The 21,020-nt window shown below is 42.4% G+C and overlaps 2 protein-coding genes across 3 annotated transcripts in view; both read right to left on the bottom strand.

Annotated features, from left to right (window-relative positions):
* ngfra (nerve growth factor receptor a (TNFR superfamily, member 16)) overlaps window positions 1–4,187 on the bottom strand; it is a 37,695-nt gene extending 33,508 nt beyond the window's left edge. Inside the window, exon 1 of the mRNA XM_042087202.1 lies at window positions 3,781–4,187. Within this exon, the coding sequence (XP_041943136.1) occupies window positions 3,781–3,816 (36 nt within the window). The 5' untranslated portion in view covers window positions 3,817–4,187. The remainder of the gene's footprint in view (window positions 1–3,780) is intronic.
* A 12,445-nt stretch (window positions 4,188–16,632) lies between these two features.
* LOC121706180 lies at window positions 16,633–20,677 on the bottom strand. 2 transcript variants are annotated; one of them, XM_042087701.1, is made up of 7 exons: window positions 20,323–20,676; window positions 19,905–20,042; window positions 19,635–19,733; window positions 18,313–18,411; window positions 17,603–17,743; window positions 17,340–17,412; window positions 16,635–17,187 (listed from the first exon to the last, which is right to left on the bottom strand). In XM_042087701.1, exons 1-6 carry the CDS (start codon window positions 20,420–20,422, stop codon window positions 17,372–17,374), a joined length of 618 nt encoding a protein of 205 aa, XP_041943635.1. In that variant the 5' UTR covers window positions 20,423–20,676; the 3' UTR covers window positions 16,635–17,187; window positions 17,340–17,371. The 2 variants fall into 2 exon arrangements, with proteins under 2 accessions (XP_041943636.1, XP_041943635.1); XM_042087702.1 differs by lacking the exon at window positions 18,313–18,411 and having other exon boundaries at window positions 16,633–17,187; window positions 20,323–20,677.
* Window positions 20,678–21,020: the final 343 nt, after the last annotated feature.

Below are 21,020 nucleotides of genomic sequence, written 5' to 3'. Positions count from 1 at the left end.
ATTATACACACCTCCTTTATCTGATTATAATGAACTTCATTACAATGACTACGTCATTACATAATTAGTTTCAATCATTACCATTTTTACTCAAATCTTTCAGTTGAAAGCATGCATTCAACCCTATCAAATCTGTGTGCATTGTGACTAAGAATGGAACAGTTTAAGCCACTGCTCAGCTCTTGCGCAACTCCAAAATTCCTTAAACCAACCACACAGTCTCTCTAGAGCATTTCCTTGAAGAGCAGCCCATAATCAGACAGATCGGACACTGTACAAACTGAGCGTACGGTTCGGCTCCAGTGCATCTCATCACTGACGCCCCAGCTCCAGCTCCACTGTTGGCCTGTCCTGAGCTGGGTTGGGCTGGGCTGGGCTAGAGTGGACATGCAAGCCCCTCTGTCCATGGACCCACGCAGCAGTGGCAGCTGCTCTCACTAAACTGTCCTGAGGAACATTACTGGCACCAATCCTCCTGAATACAGCACTGTCAAACACGAGCTCTGAATGCACTTACTGTAACTAAACAGCTAGAGCCCTGCCCCAAATACACAAGACACACACACACACACGCCTTTAAGGAGCTCTAAAACAATAACAGTAGTTGGTCCAACATAGTTATTACAGATGTGCCCACACACACACACACACACACACACACACAAACACATAGAGCATACACCCTCACATGTTCTCCCCTATTGGTGTATAAAATGTGTTTACGAACATCTCAACACTCATTAACACCCTCACAAGTATTAATTGGCGCTCACATACAACAGCACCCACGTACACATGTGCTCTCTCTCTCTCTCTCTCTCTCTCTCTCTCACACACACACACACACACACACACACACACACACACACACAAACACACACATACACATTCACATAAACATGCCCCCTTAAACAAACACTCATTCCTTTTGATTTTCAGGAAGGTGCCTTTGTGTTTATCTAGACTTGTTAACACTCTTTATCTCATTTTCTCCCAAACTCAGTCAACACTTTGTGCTTTGGTGGCTTAATAAGAGCATTAGCAAAACATTTGGACTATAAAATGCTCTCTCTGTCTACTCATCTCTCTCTCCCTCTCTCTCTCTCTCTCTCTCTCACACACACACACACACACACACACACACACACACACACACACACACACACACATAGAGATGTATAAAGAAGTAGGGACCAAGGAGGAGGCAGAGAATGGGAGTGAACGGAGCTTTTCTGCTTTTTTTGGGGGGGGGGGGTCTCTGAGTGCTCATTAATGAGGACTCGCTCCTCATTTTGCTGCCTGTTCACATGTCTCGCTGGCTGCCCCCTGAGACCCAGGCTAAACTGTGCAGAGCCTCATTCACAAAGCCCGTGCAGAGAGGTGGGGTGGGAAGGTGGGCGTTAATGCTGGGCTGCCGTTAACCTGCCGCCGCTGCATCCGTGGCCAGGCACCGCGAGTCCACTCAGGCTGAAACGCTGATGAATGGCTCTCTAAATGTTTTATAAGTGTTTGGGAGGAGTGGCGGTCTGGAAAGAGGAATGGAGGTGTCTCTGGGTGTGTGTGATTTGTCATCTGGTGCAGGAAGGGTGCCTGTCTGGCCCATAGCATAAACACAGAGAGGTGCAAGTTCCATGTCCATACGTGAACAAGCAGAAATTCCCTCTATATTGCACAATAACCAACCATCAGTCTTGTACATGGGGCCCACACACACACACACACACACACACACACACACACACACACACACACACACACACACATACTTTCTCTCTTTCCTCTGGTCTCCCTCTCTCTTTCTCTTTGATGCATGTGCCAGACATCTTTACTGGCAGACGACCATAAGGCTTGTTGCACAATGTGAAACTGAGGCTGAAATCGGGGAGCAACTCCATGCCGGCCGCACTGACTCTGACCAGAACTAAAGACAGATTCCCTCCCTCAAACGGTCCCAGCACCATTTGTCTCCTCAGTGACGTCACTCCCTGCATGTCTGTCGTACAGTACAAACCCTGCCTCTATTCCCTCTCTTCCATCCATTCTCTCAGTTACTAGCTGTTCCTCCACATTGCATCTCCTCCTCTCTCTCTCGTTCAGTTTCTCACTTCAGCCCATTCAGAAACAGATGTATTTGCGCAGCAGCCAGCTCTGATTCACTTCTCTTGTCGGCTCAGCAGCCTCTCTCCTGCATCCCCCTCTCTCTCTCCCTCTCTCTCTTTCTCTCGCCCTCTCTCAGCCTCACTCCCCGGTTCCATTCATGAGCAGATGCTTGCAATTCCCTCCTCCATTCTTGCCTGGTCTCCACTCTTTTCACTTGCTGTGCCCTCCCATTCAACTCCCTGCTATCCGGCAGCCTCTGCTGCCAAACTCCCATATCAGCATCTCTTCTTGTCCTCTCTCCAACAGGAGCTGTCCATCCTTTTGGCTGAAATCCCTCCATCTCTTTCACTTCACTTTAAATCACCATGCGCTTCGCTAAGCGCCCTGTCTGGTTGACTTACACACTCACATAGCGATGTTACAAGGAGCCCTCCTAGGACTGCTTGCACTCCCACCACTTTTACGGACAATTACAGAGTTTATGTATCAATTAAATCTGAATAACGAGCAGCGCCGCCGCCGCGCCGTCAAAGAGCTGTCATAACAGCCAGCCCGGGCCCCACCGCCGTTTCTCACCCCTTTCTCGTGACGGACAAAGTGTGGAGAATTCCAATTACCCGCGCCCTACACCTGGAGGAAACCCAAGTACAAGTCTGATCGCTTTTGCAAATCAGATCATACAAAAGAGGTCAGATTTTAATTCGACATACAAGCAATTCCTTTGGTTAAAGGTCATTAGGCTACGTGCTGCAAGGTGACGTGTTGATCTACAGTTAATGGAATGCTTAGCCTATGGTCAGGGAATCACAGAGCATTCCGTTAATCAGAGCATCTGGCACTCTTACTTTTGAAGTGCTATCGTAATGTTTCAACCATGTCATTGTGCAAGCAGTCAGGTCATTCTAAAAATAATTGTTAAAATATCAGGGCCATGTAGGCCTAGTCCTCGCTTTATCGGCCAAGTGATACTGTTTTAAATTAACATAATCAAAACTGCTGAATGTGTATCATAGTTTATCAGAGAACTAAGAACACATCTGCTTCGATTTTTGCTAAATTACCCTGGCTACGCTTCCAACCCAGACTACATTTCTATTTCTATTTTCATTCACTGAATTATGTTTGGCACACATACTCCCTTACGAAACTTGCTCAAAACAGCTTCCAAGTTGAGGTTTCACTTTGATTATCTGTCAACTGCAGGGGCTCGATTATTTATTGACAGACCATCGCCCTGCTCAGATTCGTCTGAGTAGACTTCACAGTGACACTCGGATAGGTATGTTTACTTGAATTGCATATACAAGTCTAATTTAAAAAAAATTAAATGAAATTTCACGTGAAGTATAACGAAACATATTTGAAGATAAAGCCATGAGGTCTGTATTGAACAACACATTTTGTTTAAATACAGAACCAATTTATACAACACACGCAATGAAATACTTAAGAGTTAAATCGCGAATAGGTCAGATAATGCCACCGGTTCACCCTGCAAGCGCATTCTGAGCGCTGTACCGTGACCGCCTTCTTTAGGCTGTAGTGTGACCCACGTCGGGCATTCTACGAAATCCCTCGTATAAAAGCATTATTCAATCAATTAATCAAACTTAATAACACCCATGGCATTTCACACAGACTAAATCATATCACAGAAGTGAAGCCCCGCTGACAACTCACCACTCCACTCAGCAACACCAGCGACAAGGTACCCATGATGCGACAGTCCTTATCTGTGTCTATCTTCTAATCTCAAATCAATTGCAAAACCTATGCAAGGAACAGGTAGAAGGTGAAATGATCATAATAACTCCAGTGATCTTGCCGCGTAGTCTATATAGAGCATGTTTTACTCCCGTCCGAAGAAGCCGCGAAGGGGGACTTGGTGGGATGTGACTGGTCGGCGCGTCACTGTGACTGTATCTAAACTGTCCTGTAGTAGCCCTACTCTGGGCTGCTGCGCGCTCTCGCAAGTGGTGATCGTTGCAAACAGAGCTGTCCTGTGCTGAACGCTGCCCAGTAGTGCACTGCGGAGGCGAGAGTCGTGCACGGGGAGAAATGAGAGGCTATGTCTGCCTGCCCGTCCGGCGGAGCGCTTGTGTGTGTGTGTGTGTGTGTGTGTGTGTGTGTGTGTGTGTGTGTGCGCGCGCGCGCGCGTGCGTGCGTGCGTGTACGCGAGAGAGACATTTGCTGCAGAAGACGAGTTGAGCAGGTTATACAGCAGAATAATTATGAAACTCGATTTACACAGCAATTAACTCTTTTTCTCCCGCTTTACTCTGTTACACATGTTCCCGAAATTAGAATCATTGAAATTAGAACTCATATCAATAAATTACTTGTGTTGCACTATTACTCTAGGGATGGAACCAAACAACTGTTGGGTTGCAAGTTATTTGCTTTGAAGTATCATGTTACTGTGTTGTTTCTATACAGGATTTACCATGCAGCTTTGACATAGCAGAGACTTTTAAGACGGGCCCTGCCTCTGACAGCACTGACGGACCACACGATGGCGACATTGACGACACCAGTACGAGTGCAAGTACACAACACCATTGCAAGAAAGAATGCAGAGATAATCAGGTAGCCAACATCTGGTACAGTTTTCTGGAAGACGTGTCATTTGATGTCACCACTGTACAAAATATTTAATCAAAGAAATCATTTTGATGTTGGTAATGTCTTTATGTTCTCCATTTAGCATCATATACCCCAGGCTATCATATACCGGTAAGATGGACAAACTTTTTGGTGGAGTCAAGACTCATAATTGTTTTGTCTAGCTGTAGTTATTTTATAATCAAATAATGCATTTTCAATTTAAGCACTATCAGGTTGCTTTGTAAAGATAATCATTTTCTCAAAACTTGACACCAAATGCTTTCATCAATGACATTCAGGTAGGCTATAGGTTTATAGATGTTCACAGTCATGTTGGCAAATGCTAATGGTGGTATATCAGAACAAAGGGCAGAATGCACAAAAGAGAAGAGAAGATAGATAGATAGATAGATAGATAGATAGATAGATAGATAGATACTTTATTGATCCCCAAGGGGAAATTCAGGGGGTCTCAGTAGCATACAGACATCACACACAACATGCACTTACAACAGAAATGGTAAATATAAGTATAAGTATAAACATATAACCAAACTCCACTGTACAATAGAGACAGTAGGAGATGTCTAAGAAGATGTCTAGGAAAAACTAACTAAACTAAATACTAAATATACTATATAAATTAAATGTAAAAAATCCAGTGTGCTTGAGGGTGATCAAGCATGAGACGCTTGTAGTGACAGGGCCTGTAGTTCTGTGTGCATGGTGAGGTGCTCAAGAGAGTGAGTGTCATGGTGAAGGTGCAAAAGTAGTCCAACAGTAGTCCTGTAGTTCTGTGTGCATGGTAAGGTGCTCAAGAGAGTGAGTGTCATGGTGAAGGTGCAAAAGTAGTCCAACAGTAGTCCTGTAGTTCTGTGTGCATGGTAAGGTGCTCAAGAGAGTGAGTGTCATGGTGAAGGTGCAAAAGTAGTCCAACATTAGTCCAACAGTGCAACAGTGCAATAATAAGGTCTAGAGACCAGCATAAATAATATGGACAAATCGGAGAATAAAGTAAAATGTAGACAAGGTAATATAAAAAACTATAAAAAAATGATGTCAGTGCAAGAACAGGTTGAGGTAATAGTATTGTAGCAGAAGCCATTGATCATGTGTGCTAATATAGCATGAAAAACAGTGTAGCAGGAAAAAATTAGTAAAAACATTAGGCTGTGGACATTAGTAAAACAGTAGTAAAACAGTAGTAAAGCAGTAGTGGGCAGTCAGTACTCAAACATGGAGAGGGTGAAGAGGCAGACAGACTAAGCAGAGAAGTCTATCTCTCCTCTTCCCTTTAGTGAAGCATTGAACAGTTCAATGGCCCTGGGGACAAATTACTTCCTCAGCCTTTCAGTTGTGCATGGCAGTGAGCGAAGTCTCCAGCTGATCAAGCTCTTTTGCTTTTTAATAGTGCTGTAGAGTGGATGGCATTCATTGTCCAAGATGTTGATCAGTTTGTTCAGGGTCCTTTTGTCAGATATTGAAGTGATGCACTCCAGTTCAGCTCCCACTACAGAGCCAGCCTTCCTTACCAGCCTGTCAAGTCGCCCAGCATCCTTCTTCTTTGTGCTTCCTCCCCAGCATACCACTGCATAGAAGAGGACGCTGGCCACAACAGATTGGTAGAACATCCTGAGGAGCTTGCTGCACACATTGAAGGACCGCAGCCTCCTCAGGAAGTACAGCCTGCTCTGCCCTTTCTTGTAGAGTGCGTCAGTGTTGGCTGACCAGTCCAGTTTATTGTCCAGGTGGAGACCCAGATACTTGTAGGTGCTTATCACCTCCACATTGACCCCATCAATGGAGACTGGTAGCAGAGCGGGCTTAGACCTTCAGAAATCCACCACCATCTCCTTGGTCTTTGAAGTGTTGAGTTGAAGGTGATCGAGTTTGCAACATTGCACAAAGTCCTCCACCAGGCTCCTGTACTCCTCCTCTTGCTCGTCCCTGATACACCCCACAATTGCAGTATCGTCAGAAAACTTCTGCATGTGGCATGACTCGGTGTTGTAGCAGAAGTCAGATGTGTACAGGGTGAACAGGACTGGAGAGAGCACATTTCCCTGTGGCGCTCCGGTGCTGCTGATCACAGTGTCAGAGAGACAGTTCTTCAGTCTGACGAACTGTGGTCGCTCGGTCAGGTAGTCTGTAATCCAGGTTACCAGAAGCAGGAACACTGTCCTTAAAACATAATAATTCCAGGTCTGGGCATTCAATGGATTTGGAAATAAAAAGTTTTTATTTTAATGAGCAAGAAAGCATTTAAGCACACATCAACATGTTAGCGTGTGCCTTCTTGGGTATTCTTACAGTATACTCTACTTACTGTAGCCTACCTTTTGAGATCTTTAGGTTTAGGTTGTTCTGTGATTGCTCAATCAATCAATCATTCATTCAAGCAATCAATGACACAGACTAACTCCATATAGATCTATATAGATTTTAATGTATTTTATCAATCTTTAATTCTATTATTTAATTGTATTGTATAAAACTACAATTTTGCCATTTCTCTTTATTTAGACTGTGGCTATGTGAGGGCATCAAATCTGATGACCTGCTTCTAGTTATGACAAACTGATTTTAGGAAGAATATATCAGGGGATATATTGCTCATGATTTTCAAAAAAGATGTGATGACACAGCACATCTGGGAAATAAGAGGCCAGACACTAGTCATGTAAAGGTTTTGTTGCAGGCAGTTTCAGGCCTTTTCTGAGATATGGCCTTACTTTTAAGAGCTCTTAAGAGCTGTGGCTCAAACACTCACCTAGTGTTTCCTCTCATCATCACATTAACTGCAAGTGCACGCTCTCATGGGGAATAGCCCAAAGTGGTGGTTTTTGATTATGCATTAGGGGTGGCCAATCACAGTTCAGTATCTAGACTCAGCTTAATTCTCTAATCCAATGGTGTGTGGACAGTGGAGAAGGCCCGGTGCACTCACAGGAGAACCTGAGCCTGAGGGGTGTGAAGGTGGAGTGTATAGAATGTCATGTACCAGTTTGGATGCTTCTATTGATCACTGGAGCTGTCAATAAACCACATCCTACAAAAAACCCACACTCACACTTCCTTCTTCTCAGTTTCTCTATCTACAAGCTTTTGAATTTGTGTCTTCCATTGCACTCTAGCATTCGCATACAGGATATGAGTCTAAAATATATGTATGTTTGTTTGTAGATGTTGGACATATACTGTACTCTATAGATAGACTCTCAGCAAGTAGGATGCATTTTTTATATATAAGGAGCTGAATTAATATCTCTCTTTAATCTTTATTCAGTGTTTTAGAGTGGCCTACTCATGTGGTAAAGGTATCATGTCCCCCCTGTTGCCCTTATTTATAGTGGAGTGTTTTTTTTTTTGTGGTTTTGAAGATATGGTTAATTCATATGTTAGAAAATATTATTGTGCAGTCACCATGTGATAAGCCACCTTTGCTTTTGTTGACCTGATACCTACGCACACCTATTGAAAAAAAACTACTGGCCGGAACAGACACAAACTTGTCCTGAACAGAAACTACCATTCCCCTTGGCAGTTTTATCATGGGCTGATTTCAAGCACCTCTTTTGATATGCCGAGCTGAACACCTGGCTTGTAAGAGCCCATGGCTAAAAGCTACACAAATACACTACCAATTGTGAGGCCATAAATAGCTGGCGTTGCTGCAGACGAGCTCCACAACACACAGCCAGTGTGCTGACCTTGTTGTATTGCTCTGTCACACACGCTCTGTTCCCTCCTCTTACGGATCATTTTCCTCTTGGATATGATTATTCTGCAAAACTGGCCGATGTCCTTTCACGTAGAGAGGTTGCGAAGACACCATAATACTGCTCTTAAGAAAGTAAGAGGAAGCCTGATCACTGAACTTGATAGACATACTGCCAAGACAAAAGGCTTACCTCTGTAACCCAACACGACCCACAAATGTGGGGAGATGAAGGTTGTTTGTGGGCTTCAAAGGCTCAGGGCTGCTCATGGAACCTTTTCCACAAATGGGATCAAAAAAGGTTCTGTTTGTAAAGGTTCCTCTGACCATGGAATGGGGAACAGGGACGTCGTTAGGCCTATTTTGGGGGGGCTGAAGCCACTCTAAGATGATCAAGAGCCCCTCTAAAAATATATATATCATAATGTGTCCAAATTCACATCTATTATTCTCTGTTGAATTGCTCACGGAGTACTTATCTCACATAAATCACACAGATGTCACATGAAATAGCGGAACCGGAGCTTTTCAACAATATTGATTTTAATTATTAACGTTGGACATACATGAAATTTCATCATAATTCCGTTCCCGAGTTTTGAAATTGCAGAACATTTCTACATGGTATCCAACTTTGAGCATTGAATCAAACGTTGATCGTGGCATGCACAGATCAACTGTGCTTTTGAATATTTCTACCATCATGCTTCATGCTTCATGCTTGGGTTCAGATGAATGCAACAATCATACACAAATGATTTTTCCTTGACATAAAGGCTGACACAGATATATGCAAGCATCACATCATACTTTCCCAGCTATGGGTAGCCTATACTGTCTTGAAAACTATAGCCTAGCATAACAGATGGCCCTTACAATGACCAAGAGCTTAATAGTAAAATTACACTGAAATTGCCTAGGCCTCAAAGGACTCATATTTGCAGTGGATTCTATTAATTGAAATACCTAATGTAACTTCACAACAGTTCATGACAACCCCCTAAAGTTGTTTTGTTTTGGTGTGCCACCCCAATATTTTCAATAGCCTCAACTGGCCACCCTTGTTAACCTTTTCTGGGGGCACCACTGGCAAGCTAGGCCTACAATTCCAGTCCCTGCAGACTGTTGTTATAATTAGCAATATAATCAGTAATATTGCGAGAGTGAAAACATGGCATGGTGTCACTGTTACCAATTCATTGAAGCACTTTTAAGGTGTTTTAAGTTTTTCCGGCACGCTCTATGCACGCGCATTACCTACAACCCTGGGGGCTAAAAACACAACAAAAAGCCTCACTGAATAACTATCAGACATAAAAAACCAAAATAAAATAAAATACTATTTTACTGTGCATACTGTCCCCTTGATTTTCGTCATGAAACAACCTATTCAGAATCAGTTGGCGAATAGAAAAGATCAAAGTAAGTAAAGTAGGTCAAAATGATTTCTAAGGCACATTTATACACAGCTTACGCTGACCAAAGTGCTGTACAGAGTGCAAAGTAACAGATAAAAGTACATACACTTACATACTGTACACATTAAAAAGGAACAGCAAAGGACAAACACAGAATTACAGAAATAGCAAGTTGGACATTAGAGAGCCAAGAAGGCCAGAGAAGTGAGCCGGTGAGTTTTGAGCCTAGATTAAAAAGCAGTAATGGAGGGGGCATTCCTTTTGTCAAGTGGCAGCTGATTCCACAAGGGTCTCCTTTTTGCCTGAGCCGAGAGCGAAGGAGATGAAGAAGACCTTTACTGCAAGATCTAAGAGACTTGGGGGCTGAGTGGTGATGTATGAGGTCGGAGATGTAGATGACATGAGATGAAGTTTGGGGCCAGACCGTTTAGTGCTTTAAAAACATAAATGGGATTTTGAAAGGAATCCTAAAATGGACTGGGAGCCAGTGGGGTAATATGTGTCCATGTTTTGATATCAGTCAGCAGCTTTGCCGCTGGATTCTGGACAAGCTGTAAGCATGTTAGTAGGAATTGAGGGAGACCTAGGTAGAGGGAATTACATTAATGTAGCCGTTCTTATGAATGAATGATCAACTTTTTTTCAAATTGTGATATGACAGAAAGGGTTTAAATTGAACAATTGTTCTGAACTGATAAAAGCTTTTATGGACAACTGACTAAATGTGTTTGTCAAGTCAGAGTTCAGAATCAAAGATAACACCCAAGTTATATATGCAAGCTATATGCAAGTTTTTTGCATATAGTTTTACTGTCTACACATAGATCAATGAACACACAAAGTTATGAATCTGTCACAGGAGTGAGAGAGAGGCATGAAGAAAAGAACATGCATAGGAATATATCATTCATGTCCTCTGACATTTGGGCAACTAATATACCCTGTGTATATTGATACAGCAGTGTATCTTGGCACCACTCTCACATTGTGACACATCAAGAGCTTTGGCAATTGCATTTTCATAGTGACTTACATTTCATCTGACTTGGAGATGAGATCTCTAAGTTCTGAAGCCATCTGCTCTTTTTAGCAAGGCTTTGCACAGATCTGTTTAGACTCAAACCATACCTTGTTTGGACAGAGCCTGACAAATCTGCATTACAGATGGGGTCAGCTCATTTCTGCCACTGGGGGTCTCAGATGGGGTCAGTTCATTTCTGCCACTGGGGGTCTCAGATGGGGTCAGTACATTTCTACCGTAGGGGGTCTCAGCCCAGCATGCACTGCAGCTGAGGGGTGACAGGAAGACGCTGGTGTGGGAGCTAGACAAGGCCCTTATCTCAGGGTATGGCCCAGAATGCATTTGTGCATGACAGAGACCACAAGGGACCACAAGGAGGATATCATGTGTGTGTGGCTGTGTGGCTGTGTGTATGTGTGTGTGTATGTGTGTGTGTGTGTGTGTGTGTGTGTGTGTGTGTGTGTGTGTGTGTGTGTGTGTGTGTGGCTGTGTGTATGTGTGTGTGTGTGTGTGTGTGTGTGTATATGTGTGTGTGTGTGTGTGTGTGTGTGTGTGTGTGTGTGTGTGTGTGTGTATATGTGTGTGTATGTGTGTATGTGTGTGTGTGTGTGTGTATGTGTGTGTGTGTGTGTGTGTGTGGCTGTGTGTATGTGTGTGTGTGTGTGTGTGTGTGTGTGTGTGTGTGTGTGTGTGTGTAAGCAGTAAAGAGAGAAGGCGGGGGGCAAGGGAGGAAGGGAAAGAGAGAGAAGAACACATGTTAGAACCAGAGACTCACCTGTGAGCATTTACCAGCAGTGTCATTTTTGACGAAGAAATATGGCTCCTTTTCTGAGGTGTGGGTGAGGAGCTTTTCTCCATGACAGCACGTCTCATATAGCTGATGTACGGTGCATGTTATGAGGATGTGTGGAACACAGCCAGACTGCAGGGGGCACAGATGGATGCACATTCCTCTGTTCGCCAGGAGACGCCACGGTCTTGGTTTACCTTTAGTGCTCGTGTTCTGTGGGATTGGACTCCTGACAGTGTGCTTTGGTCTTATATACTGTAATGGCTTCTGAAGGGGTTCAAAGGGAGGTGGCGCGGCAGAGTGGCAGACTGGTGAGAAATGGAAAAGGCTCCGAGCCAGCCTGAGTCCTTTTACACAAGCCAGGCTCCCGCACGCATATCCTCTTATGGGAACCAGGACCTTCCTACAACCTCTCCATGCTACCCATTCTTCTTCTCTTTCTCTGTCCCTCCCTCATGCACACACACATTCTTTATCTGTCTATCTATCTATCTATCTATCTATCTGGTTGTCTTTTATCATAAACAAATGTTGGCATTCTTGCCCAGATAAAGCTTACCTGCCTACCACTGTCTCACAGAGTGTAGACAGGTTTCCTTTTTCTTTTCGAACATTAGCCACTTCTTGTTTACTGAGATGAGCACATTATGCTCACTGAGGTAGAAGTCTATTATCCAGTCTAAGATGTGGAAAGTGTGCTATCAAATATCTGTAATCCATCATGCAGTGCACTAAGCTCAGTTGATGAGTCTAATCGCTCCTCAGCCTCTCTCTCTCTCTCTCTCTCTCTCTCTTTCTATCGCTCTCTATCTATAACTCTCTCCTCTGTCATACACACACGTCGTACGCACATTTACAAACACAACAAACACACACACACACACTTTCTCCACAGGCAAGTGGCTTTGTGTCCATGTGGAGAGTGAAGATCTATGGTTGTACTCGGGATGCTCTCCCTGACCCCTCCTCAGTATCCCAGGTATGACTCACCCGCCAAAGTGCCGCGGTCACGAGGTAATTAAGTAGACTGCCGCGGGGCGAGACGGATGCTGGCCGGCGCGTTTTAGATCATAACCACACACACTCTGTGTGTGTGTGTGTGGGGGGGGGGGGGGTAAAGAGAGAAGCACAGCCTTTGTGCTCGTGTCTGTGTGTGTGGGTGTGTGGGTTGGAGAGAGATGGTGAACATTGAGAGACAGAGAGAGAGAGAGAGAAAAAAAATGGAGGTCTTTCATAAATATCACAATGGAAATTCATTGTCACCATCATCTTTGATTTCATTCAGAGTGAGAACAATTTGAACCCCCGTGGCAATTCAGAGTAATAAGCATGCTTACATTTGAATGGTTACACCATCCAGCCCCCTACAAAAGGGCCTACAGACTGGTTCCATGGAGATTCTGTGAGCTTGTGTGTACTCAACAAAACTGAAAAAAAAAGGGTTTAAAGAAACTCTTTTGGGCTACTGAGTTTAAAATCTCCTCAAAGTGAACTTTTGAAAGTGGTTTTGAAATATGCCAAACTAGACATTCATAAACTGAACCAGCAGAGGAGGAGTTGGATGTGATGGGTTTCATATTACCCATATCAAGGTTTGAAAAATGTCCACCTTGGTTTTCACTTTGCTCTCATCTTCAACCAGGTTTAGAACACAACACACCAGTGAATACTTAAGACACATACACACAGTCACATGCACAGTCACACGCACACACATACTCCTCTGTGTGCACTGTACCATGTTTATAGGCTTTTTATGGGCTGGAATGCCTTTTGTCAGCTATGGCCCGTGAATCCTGGTGATGGGATGACGGCACATGGTGAAATCAAACGGAGAGCTGCAGCATCTCGTACATCACAGAAACATTCTGAATGAGTACTGAAGCTCAGAGTAATAGTGCACTGCATTACGGCCTCAAACGACATGGTCAACAGATGTCAGACAGCAGCTTTAGAGTTATGATCACCTGAGTCTGTACAAAACAGATACACGTATGTGTGTGTGTGTGCACAGATGAAATTGTGTTTTTTTGCGTGTGTATGATCAGGGGTGGAGTGGGAGATTTCAAGCTCCAGCAGCCCCCTCCTGATGGGAGTGTGACCCAGCTTGGGCCGGATTCTTATTTTGGGGGGGAAATCCCAAACATGTCGCGGCCACTGAACTAAAATCTTCAGTAGTCTGTGTGTGTAAAGTTATAGGTATAGATAGAGACCTTTTGGAAAACGCAGAGGAAATAATCAGTCACTCGTGCACATCCATGATGTAGAAAATATTTTATTTGAAAAGGTACAAAAGAATCCAAACACACACCATTTTGGAGTACAATTTTGAAACACTAACTTTTTGATATTGTATTTATACTGTACATAATTACACTAATACATTTTTAGACACATCTAGTAGACATGCTTCTTGAACTTAACTACATTGCAATCATGTTGCATTTAGATGTTCTTTATCTGACAATTAATTTGATAGAATGATTATTATGTATCCGTTTTGCGTCAGGGTCCGGTTTGCCCTGCCGGGACTTATTTTCCGATAATGACAGGTGGACAATACATTATCCCTGTACTGTATGCTGAACTATTTTGAGGTTTATTCATTCACACCAGTTAACATTAATTTAGGCTACTCAACTTTGCAAGTGAACTTCTAGATAGTCCAAAATCATTGTAATATTCTGTGAACACTAACCTTGTGCCTCTTTGGAGTGTACTATGACAATCAAATGATCATTCCGTGTTATTTCATTTCACTATGTTCACGTCCATGTTAATGTCTGTTCTGTTTAGTAGCTCAAGGAAGGAACGGTTTCAAAATCAAAAATTAAATCGAATCGAGGATTTGGAGAATCGTGACACCCCTAGTCCCTATACGTATCACTTTTGTAGTCAGTATTTTGTAGTAAGTCAGTTAGTAAGTAAGAGTCTTAGAGTAATTATGTGAGTATATACATTCAATTCTGTCTGATTTACAGTAAAAACAATAATAGGTCAGGTTGGCTATATAGAAGTACTCAATGTAATCATTATTACTGCAACAGACTCAAAATATCATTACAAGGGCTGTGCAACATGAAAAGGACCCTTGCGAGACAACAGTATGCGTGTTTTACTCAGTAATTGTGAAGAAACAGTACAAATCCAGTATTTGTACAGGCAGTCAGTCACATACCTCTGTTTCCCTCAGTTGCTTCCTTCACGTTTTTTCTTTCGTATGGACTTTACAGGAAGCGACCGAGAAACAGAGGTATGCAAGTACCTGTACAAACACTGCATTTATACCAGGGGTCTCAAACACCCGGCCCGCGGGCCAAATCCGGCCTTTATACCAGGGGTCTCAAACCAGGGGTCTTATACCAGGGGTCTCAAACATCCGCGCCCCGCGACGTATGTCAAAATAATAATGTAATCCGGCCCTTAAGGCTATTTTTAATTGCGACAAACAACGATACTGATTAAAGTAGACGATAGATCCAAGTATGGTGACATCTCAATTGTAGCCTACTCTGCTCCACTATGTGCTAGACATCCAGAGCTTGATTAAAACCCAAAATCGCTGCGCAAAGTTTCCAGAAATACTTGTATTACACGCGAGAAACACAAAGACGTGCATTTGTAATGACGCGGAAGCGATGCAGGCCATAGTTTTGCACAAATTGAAGCAGAAATAGGCCTACACCTAATGTTGAAAAACGTTCACGTGTGATGAAGTCTTAGGTATAGGCTATGTTATTCACCTATTCTGATTCTGAAGGAGAATATCCTTTTGTAGATTATGATCGATCGTCTATTGACAGTGATAGTCACAGTGCGTCTGTGAATGGAGGTGCGTCTTACGACGGTGTCCACTAAGCATACCATGCTTATTTCGACCCTCTGCCCAACATAGCTTGGAGGTTGCAGTGGTAATCGTGTCCGTAATGGACGTGGTACAGACAGCAGGGCTAGTAAAAACAGGGCTCTAAAGAACTACAAAGTCACCCGCAGTATGATGCGAACTTCTGGGTACTCAGATTACCCGCGATAGGAACTGATTTGACCAGAATACTTTATTGTAGGCCTTGTGGTTTAGTAATACATCTTAGGTGTTTTCCCGTTCATTTGTTATGTGGGTAATATGAAAAAAAGGAAAGTAAACCTGCTCAAATATGTTCATCCAGTATTTACTGAAAGGTGCATAATTTGAGGTGCTTGCCATCCAGTGATGGGTACATTTACCCCCTTCATAAACTTTTGTTTATACTCAAAGATTTTTATATTTACAGTAGGACTTTATCTCTGACCACTTTCAAGCCATGGCCTTTTGAAATTTTGATATAAAAATCCAATGGTGTTGCTTTCTTAACCCTGACGCCTAGTTTGACTAGTTTGTTTTATAATTTGTATTAATATTTATTTTACAATTATTTTATTTATAAGCTAAGGTTGCTAGCACAGGTGTCTAAAACTAGATAAAAACACTTGCACTTTCTGTTTGCAGTTTTGTGTGGTATTTGAAAAAAAGAACATTGCATTTTCAGAAATAGCCGGCCCTCCAGTCAGATGACGTTGGCAGAAGTGGCCCCCAGCTCATTTGAGTTTGAGACCCCTGATTTATACTGTTTCTTCACAATTACTGAGTTAAACACATAGTGATGTCTCGTTAGGATCCTGTTTGTGTTGCACAGCCCTTGTAATGACATTTTGAGTCTGTAAAGTGAAGTGAGAAGTGAGGTCCGCTCTAGCAATAATTTTCAAACATTTAAGGATCTATTTACCTTTAGGCTCTATTTACCTTGCATCTGACTAATTCATTTTTTTACAGTCATTGTTTGTAAATGTTTGTGTTTATTATTGTTATGAGGGCTTGTCATTACTAGGTTTTAGTTATTACAATTACTTACATTATTACAATTATTATTATTATTATTTTATTTTTTAAATATTCATTTAAATGTTATATTTTTAATATTTGTTATTTAATAGTAATAATATTCATTGTTCTGTGTAAGTTGCTTTGGATAAATAAATATGAAATATGAATAAATATGAATAAAAATGGTGTCTGCTAAATAATCATAAACATAAACATAATAAAGGAACTAATGACCCTTAATAATAGTTTAAAGACACGTTTCTGATTTTCCAACTTATTTGGCGTCATTTAGGGGAATTGACTAAATACATTTTAGTACAGTAACTTTTGATTTTGTAAATATAGGGCTATCCTTATTCTTATACATCGCCATTACAATAAATGTTATTGAAGCATATTTGGACACTAAGCTACAATGGGTTTAGTATACTTTGAAACTCTATTTTAGTATAGGCTATTTCAAATAAGTAGGTGTAAGTAAGTTTTGGCTACATGTGTGAGTGTACTAAGAGCCCCAAGGTCTGCTAAGTATTCCCAGGGTCTCCTGTCCCTCTCCCATCTTTCCATCCCCCTCCACGCCCTTCCTATCTCAGGAAATCTCGGATGAGTGGATGTAGCAGTACCCTTGACCAGGTGGTCTCAGGTCAAGGACTGCAGTGTGGGGTAAGGCAAGTGCTGTGAGGCAAGAAAAAAGAAAAGAAAAACATAATGTATCAAGGTATTCATCACGTCATTTGAAAGAAAACAACACCACTACAGAATAGAAATAGTGAGATATTACCCTCCCTAAATTAAACAAACAAATGCAAATCATATTTCTGACTCACTTGTGTGCGGGGGATGTGATGCGGTCATGTTCTCAGGCTCTGAACCCCTCCGGTGCAGCGGTGTTCACCTTCACTATAAAATTCACATGGTGTCAAAAATAAGCAGGTTACAATCAGTCCCGTATGATTAAGGTAAGGTAACATTCACCATTCAAGTCTACTAAACTATTAGTTCATATGGATTTAAAAAAATAAAATAAAAATCATGGCTTCTGGTTTTCCTCTACTCTAGAGAACCACTTTCTTTCTCTTTATTGACTTACTCAAGGCAAAGGGGTCCCCGTAGGCCAGGGAGAGGTACCAGCTATCCAGGTCCAGCTTGTACCCTCCTGACCGCACCTCAGGCCTGTGGTGGTCCTCCATACAGAGATGATGTGGGTCAGTCAGGCAGCTCTCACTCCAGCCTGATAAACAGAAGATCAGGAGTGAGCAAATGTAGCCTTGAACTTTGTTTCCAATGTGGTTTCACTGTGGGTGGTGCACACTAAAAAAAAATACTGTCATAGGCATATAACTAAAACATTTATCGTAAATGTGCTGATTACCAACCATTTCGTTCGAAAATTCTAAAACAACAATGTTTTTTTAATACTTCAAAATAACATTTGCTAAATGAACCTTACATTTTTCAGTAGCAATAGGTGTGTAGATTTGAACAAAATCTAGTTTGTACACGCAACCTTACAACACTGTTTACAGCTCTTCGAGTCACGTTAAAATGTAATTTTTGGTACATAGCTAATTTAGAGTGAGACATACACGTAAGAGGTTGGACATACGTGACGGTTGGTAATATGTGACGTTGCTATAGGTAGGCTAATAAAGGCCTTTGCACTAGATACATTGCCTTAGACTCATATAGAACAGACACCTTTAAACAACATTGGTACATCTGAAGCAATAAATTAGCTTAGCTATAGATAGCCGTATAAAACCAAGTCCCATCTTTCTTTAATCTGCCCTCTGAACTCACACTCCTCCAGGGGGTATGTGAGGCTGGCCCGAGTCTGGGCCAGGCTGACGACACTCTCTGCCTTCCTGAACCTCCCTGATGCAACGGTGTTCACCTTCACTATAAAATTCACAAGGTGTGAAAAATAAAGGAAGTTACAATCAGTCCAGCATAAACAACATTTGACTCCCTAACCACAAGGTCTAGTCATGAAGAATGAGATTAAAGGGACACCAGGCAAGCCTGATGCTTTTTCTCTACGAAACTCCCCCTCGCTCGGTCTGAAGCTCTTTTCCTTTTCTTTGCGTCTTCTGTCAAGGGTTTTCGTTGCTTCTTCGCCGGCTCTGCCATTATACACACGTTTGCAACAATCTCTAGCGTTTCATTAGCCTGCCTGCTTTGGTCGGCGGGTAGGATACACTGAACTTGCAAGCGGGATATTCTTCTTACAGGCAGTAGGGGCGTGCGAGAGAGTCTTCATTCGCCCTGTAACGAGTCATTGAACCATATACCGACTTACGAAGATGAGTAATTAACACGAAAACGTTGCCTGGTGTCCCTTTAAATAGAATACATCCGATGGTCCTCTACTACTGCAGAGAATCACTACCTTTCTCATTACCGACTTACTCAGGGCGAAGGGGTCCCGATATGCCAGGGTCGGGTACCAGCTAGTGTGGTTTCACTGTGGGTGGTGCACACTAACAAAATACCGTCATAGGCATAAAACATTTAGGTAATAAAGCCAAACCCATTCTAACCCATATAGAACAGACACCTTTAAACAACATTTGTACATATGAAGCAATAAGTTAGCTTAGCTATAGCTAGCCATAAGTCCTATAAAACCAAGTCCCATCTTTCTTTAATCTGCCCTCTGAACTCACACTCCTCCAGGGGGTTGGACATACGTGACGGTTGGTAATATGTGACGTTGCTATAGGTAGGCTAATAAAACAACATCTAGTTTGTACACGCAACCTTACAACACTGTTTACAGCTCTTCGAGTCACCTTAAAATGTGAACAAAATCTAGTTTGTACACGCAACCTTACAACACTGTTTACAGCTCTTCGAGTCACGTTAAAATGTAATTTTTGGTACATAGCTAATTTAGAGTGAGACATACACGTAAGAGGTTGGACATATGTGACGGTTGGTAATATGTGACGTTGCTATAGGTAGGCTAATAAAGGCCTTTGCACTAGATACCTTGCCTTAGACTCATATAGAACAGACACCTTTAAACAACATTGGTACATCTGAAGCAATAAATTAGCTTAGCTATAGATAGCCGTATAAAACCAAGTCCCATCTTTCTTTAATCTGCCCTCTGAACTCACACTCCTCCAGGGGGTATGTGAGGCTGGCCCGAGTCTGGGCCAGGCTGACGACACTCTCTGCCTTCCTGAACCTCCCCGATGCAACGGTGTTCACCTTCACTATAAAATTCACAAGGTGTGAAAAATGAAAGAAGTTAGAATCAGTCCAGTATAGATAACATTTGACTCCCTAACTACAAGGTCTAATCATGAAAAATGAGATTAAATAGAATACATCCGATGCTCCTCTACTACTGCAGAGAATCACTATCTTTCTCATTACTGACTTACTCAGGGCGAAGGGGTCCCCATTGGCCAGGGTCAGGTACCCGCTATCCAAGGCCAGCTTCTCCTCTCCTGACCGCACCTCAGGCCTGTGGTGGTCCTCCATACACAGATGTGGGTCAGTCAGGCAGCTCTCACTCCAGCCTGATAAACAAAAGATCCCACAGGAGTGAGCAATTGTAGCCTTGAACTTTGTTTCCAGCGTGGTTCACCGTGGGTGGTGCACACTAACAAAGAATACTATCATAGGCATATAACTAAAACATTTAGGTAGGCTAAAATTTGCCTTAGATACTTTGCCTTAGACGCAATACGTTAGCTTAGCCATAGTCCTGTAAAGCTACAGTCCTGTAAAACTACAGTCCGTAACTATAGCCCTATAAAACCAAGTCCAATCTTTCTTTAATCAGTCCTCTGAACTCACACTCCTCCAGGGGGTAAGCGAGGTCCACTTGCTCGGCCCAGCTCATCTCTCTTCCCTTCACCTCACCGACACCGCGGGCGTGGCCACTGTAGATCTCCATGGTAACCTAAACTTCAATTCTAAACAAGGCTAACTGCTACAAGTTGGCTAATTTTACTTACCTCTAAAAAACGGTTATGGTTAAGATTAACTCAGTCAAAATTTACAAATAAACTATTAAAAATGAAGCAATTGGTTAAATATATAAGACAATCAATCAAGTTAAACAATAAGCAATAAATAATAGTGTGAAATCGTCAAATCTCTGGAGCAAGCGCTTAGTATGTTCTCTCTCTGTATCAGCCAGGAGCAACTGACTGAACTGCCTAGAATTCAGAGTTCTAATGCAACGTAGAATGCTCCATTGTTGGTAGAATTCTCACAACATTCTAATCAGTGATGTCATGTGAAGGACATTGAAAAGCACTAGATCCACACCGCCTTGAAGTGAATTTACAAGCTGCTAGGTTCTAGGTGTCTTGATCATAGACAGTAAAAGGTCTTGCTCTGACATCAGCCATCTCTCTGTAGCTAGCTGACATCAGAGAGGATTGAAGCGAAGCTCATCAAGGATCTTTACTAACATTACCTTCATGGAATAGCTTATCCACTATCCAGTTCGGATTGTTTTGTTGTAGGTCCACGATTTCAGCAACCTG

The sequence above is a fragment of the Alosa sapidissima genome, chromosome 3 (assembly GCF_018492685.1).
Source record: "Alosa sapidissima isolate fAloSap1 chromosome 3, fAloSap1.pri, whole genome shotgun sequence".
Classification (NCBI taxonomy): domain Eukaryota; kingdom Metazoa; phylum Chordata; class Actinopteri; order Clupeiformes; family Clupeidae; genus Alosa; species Alosa sapidissima.
The sequence above is the reverse complement of the archived record's forward strand: the minus strand, read 5'-3'. Positions and strand labels throughout refer to the sequence as shown.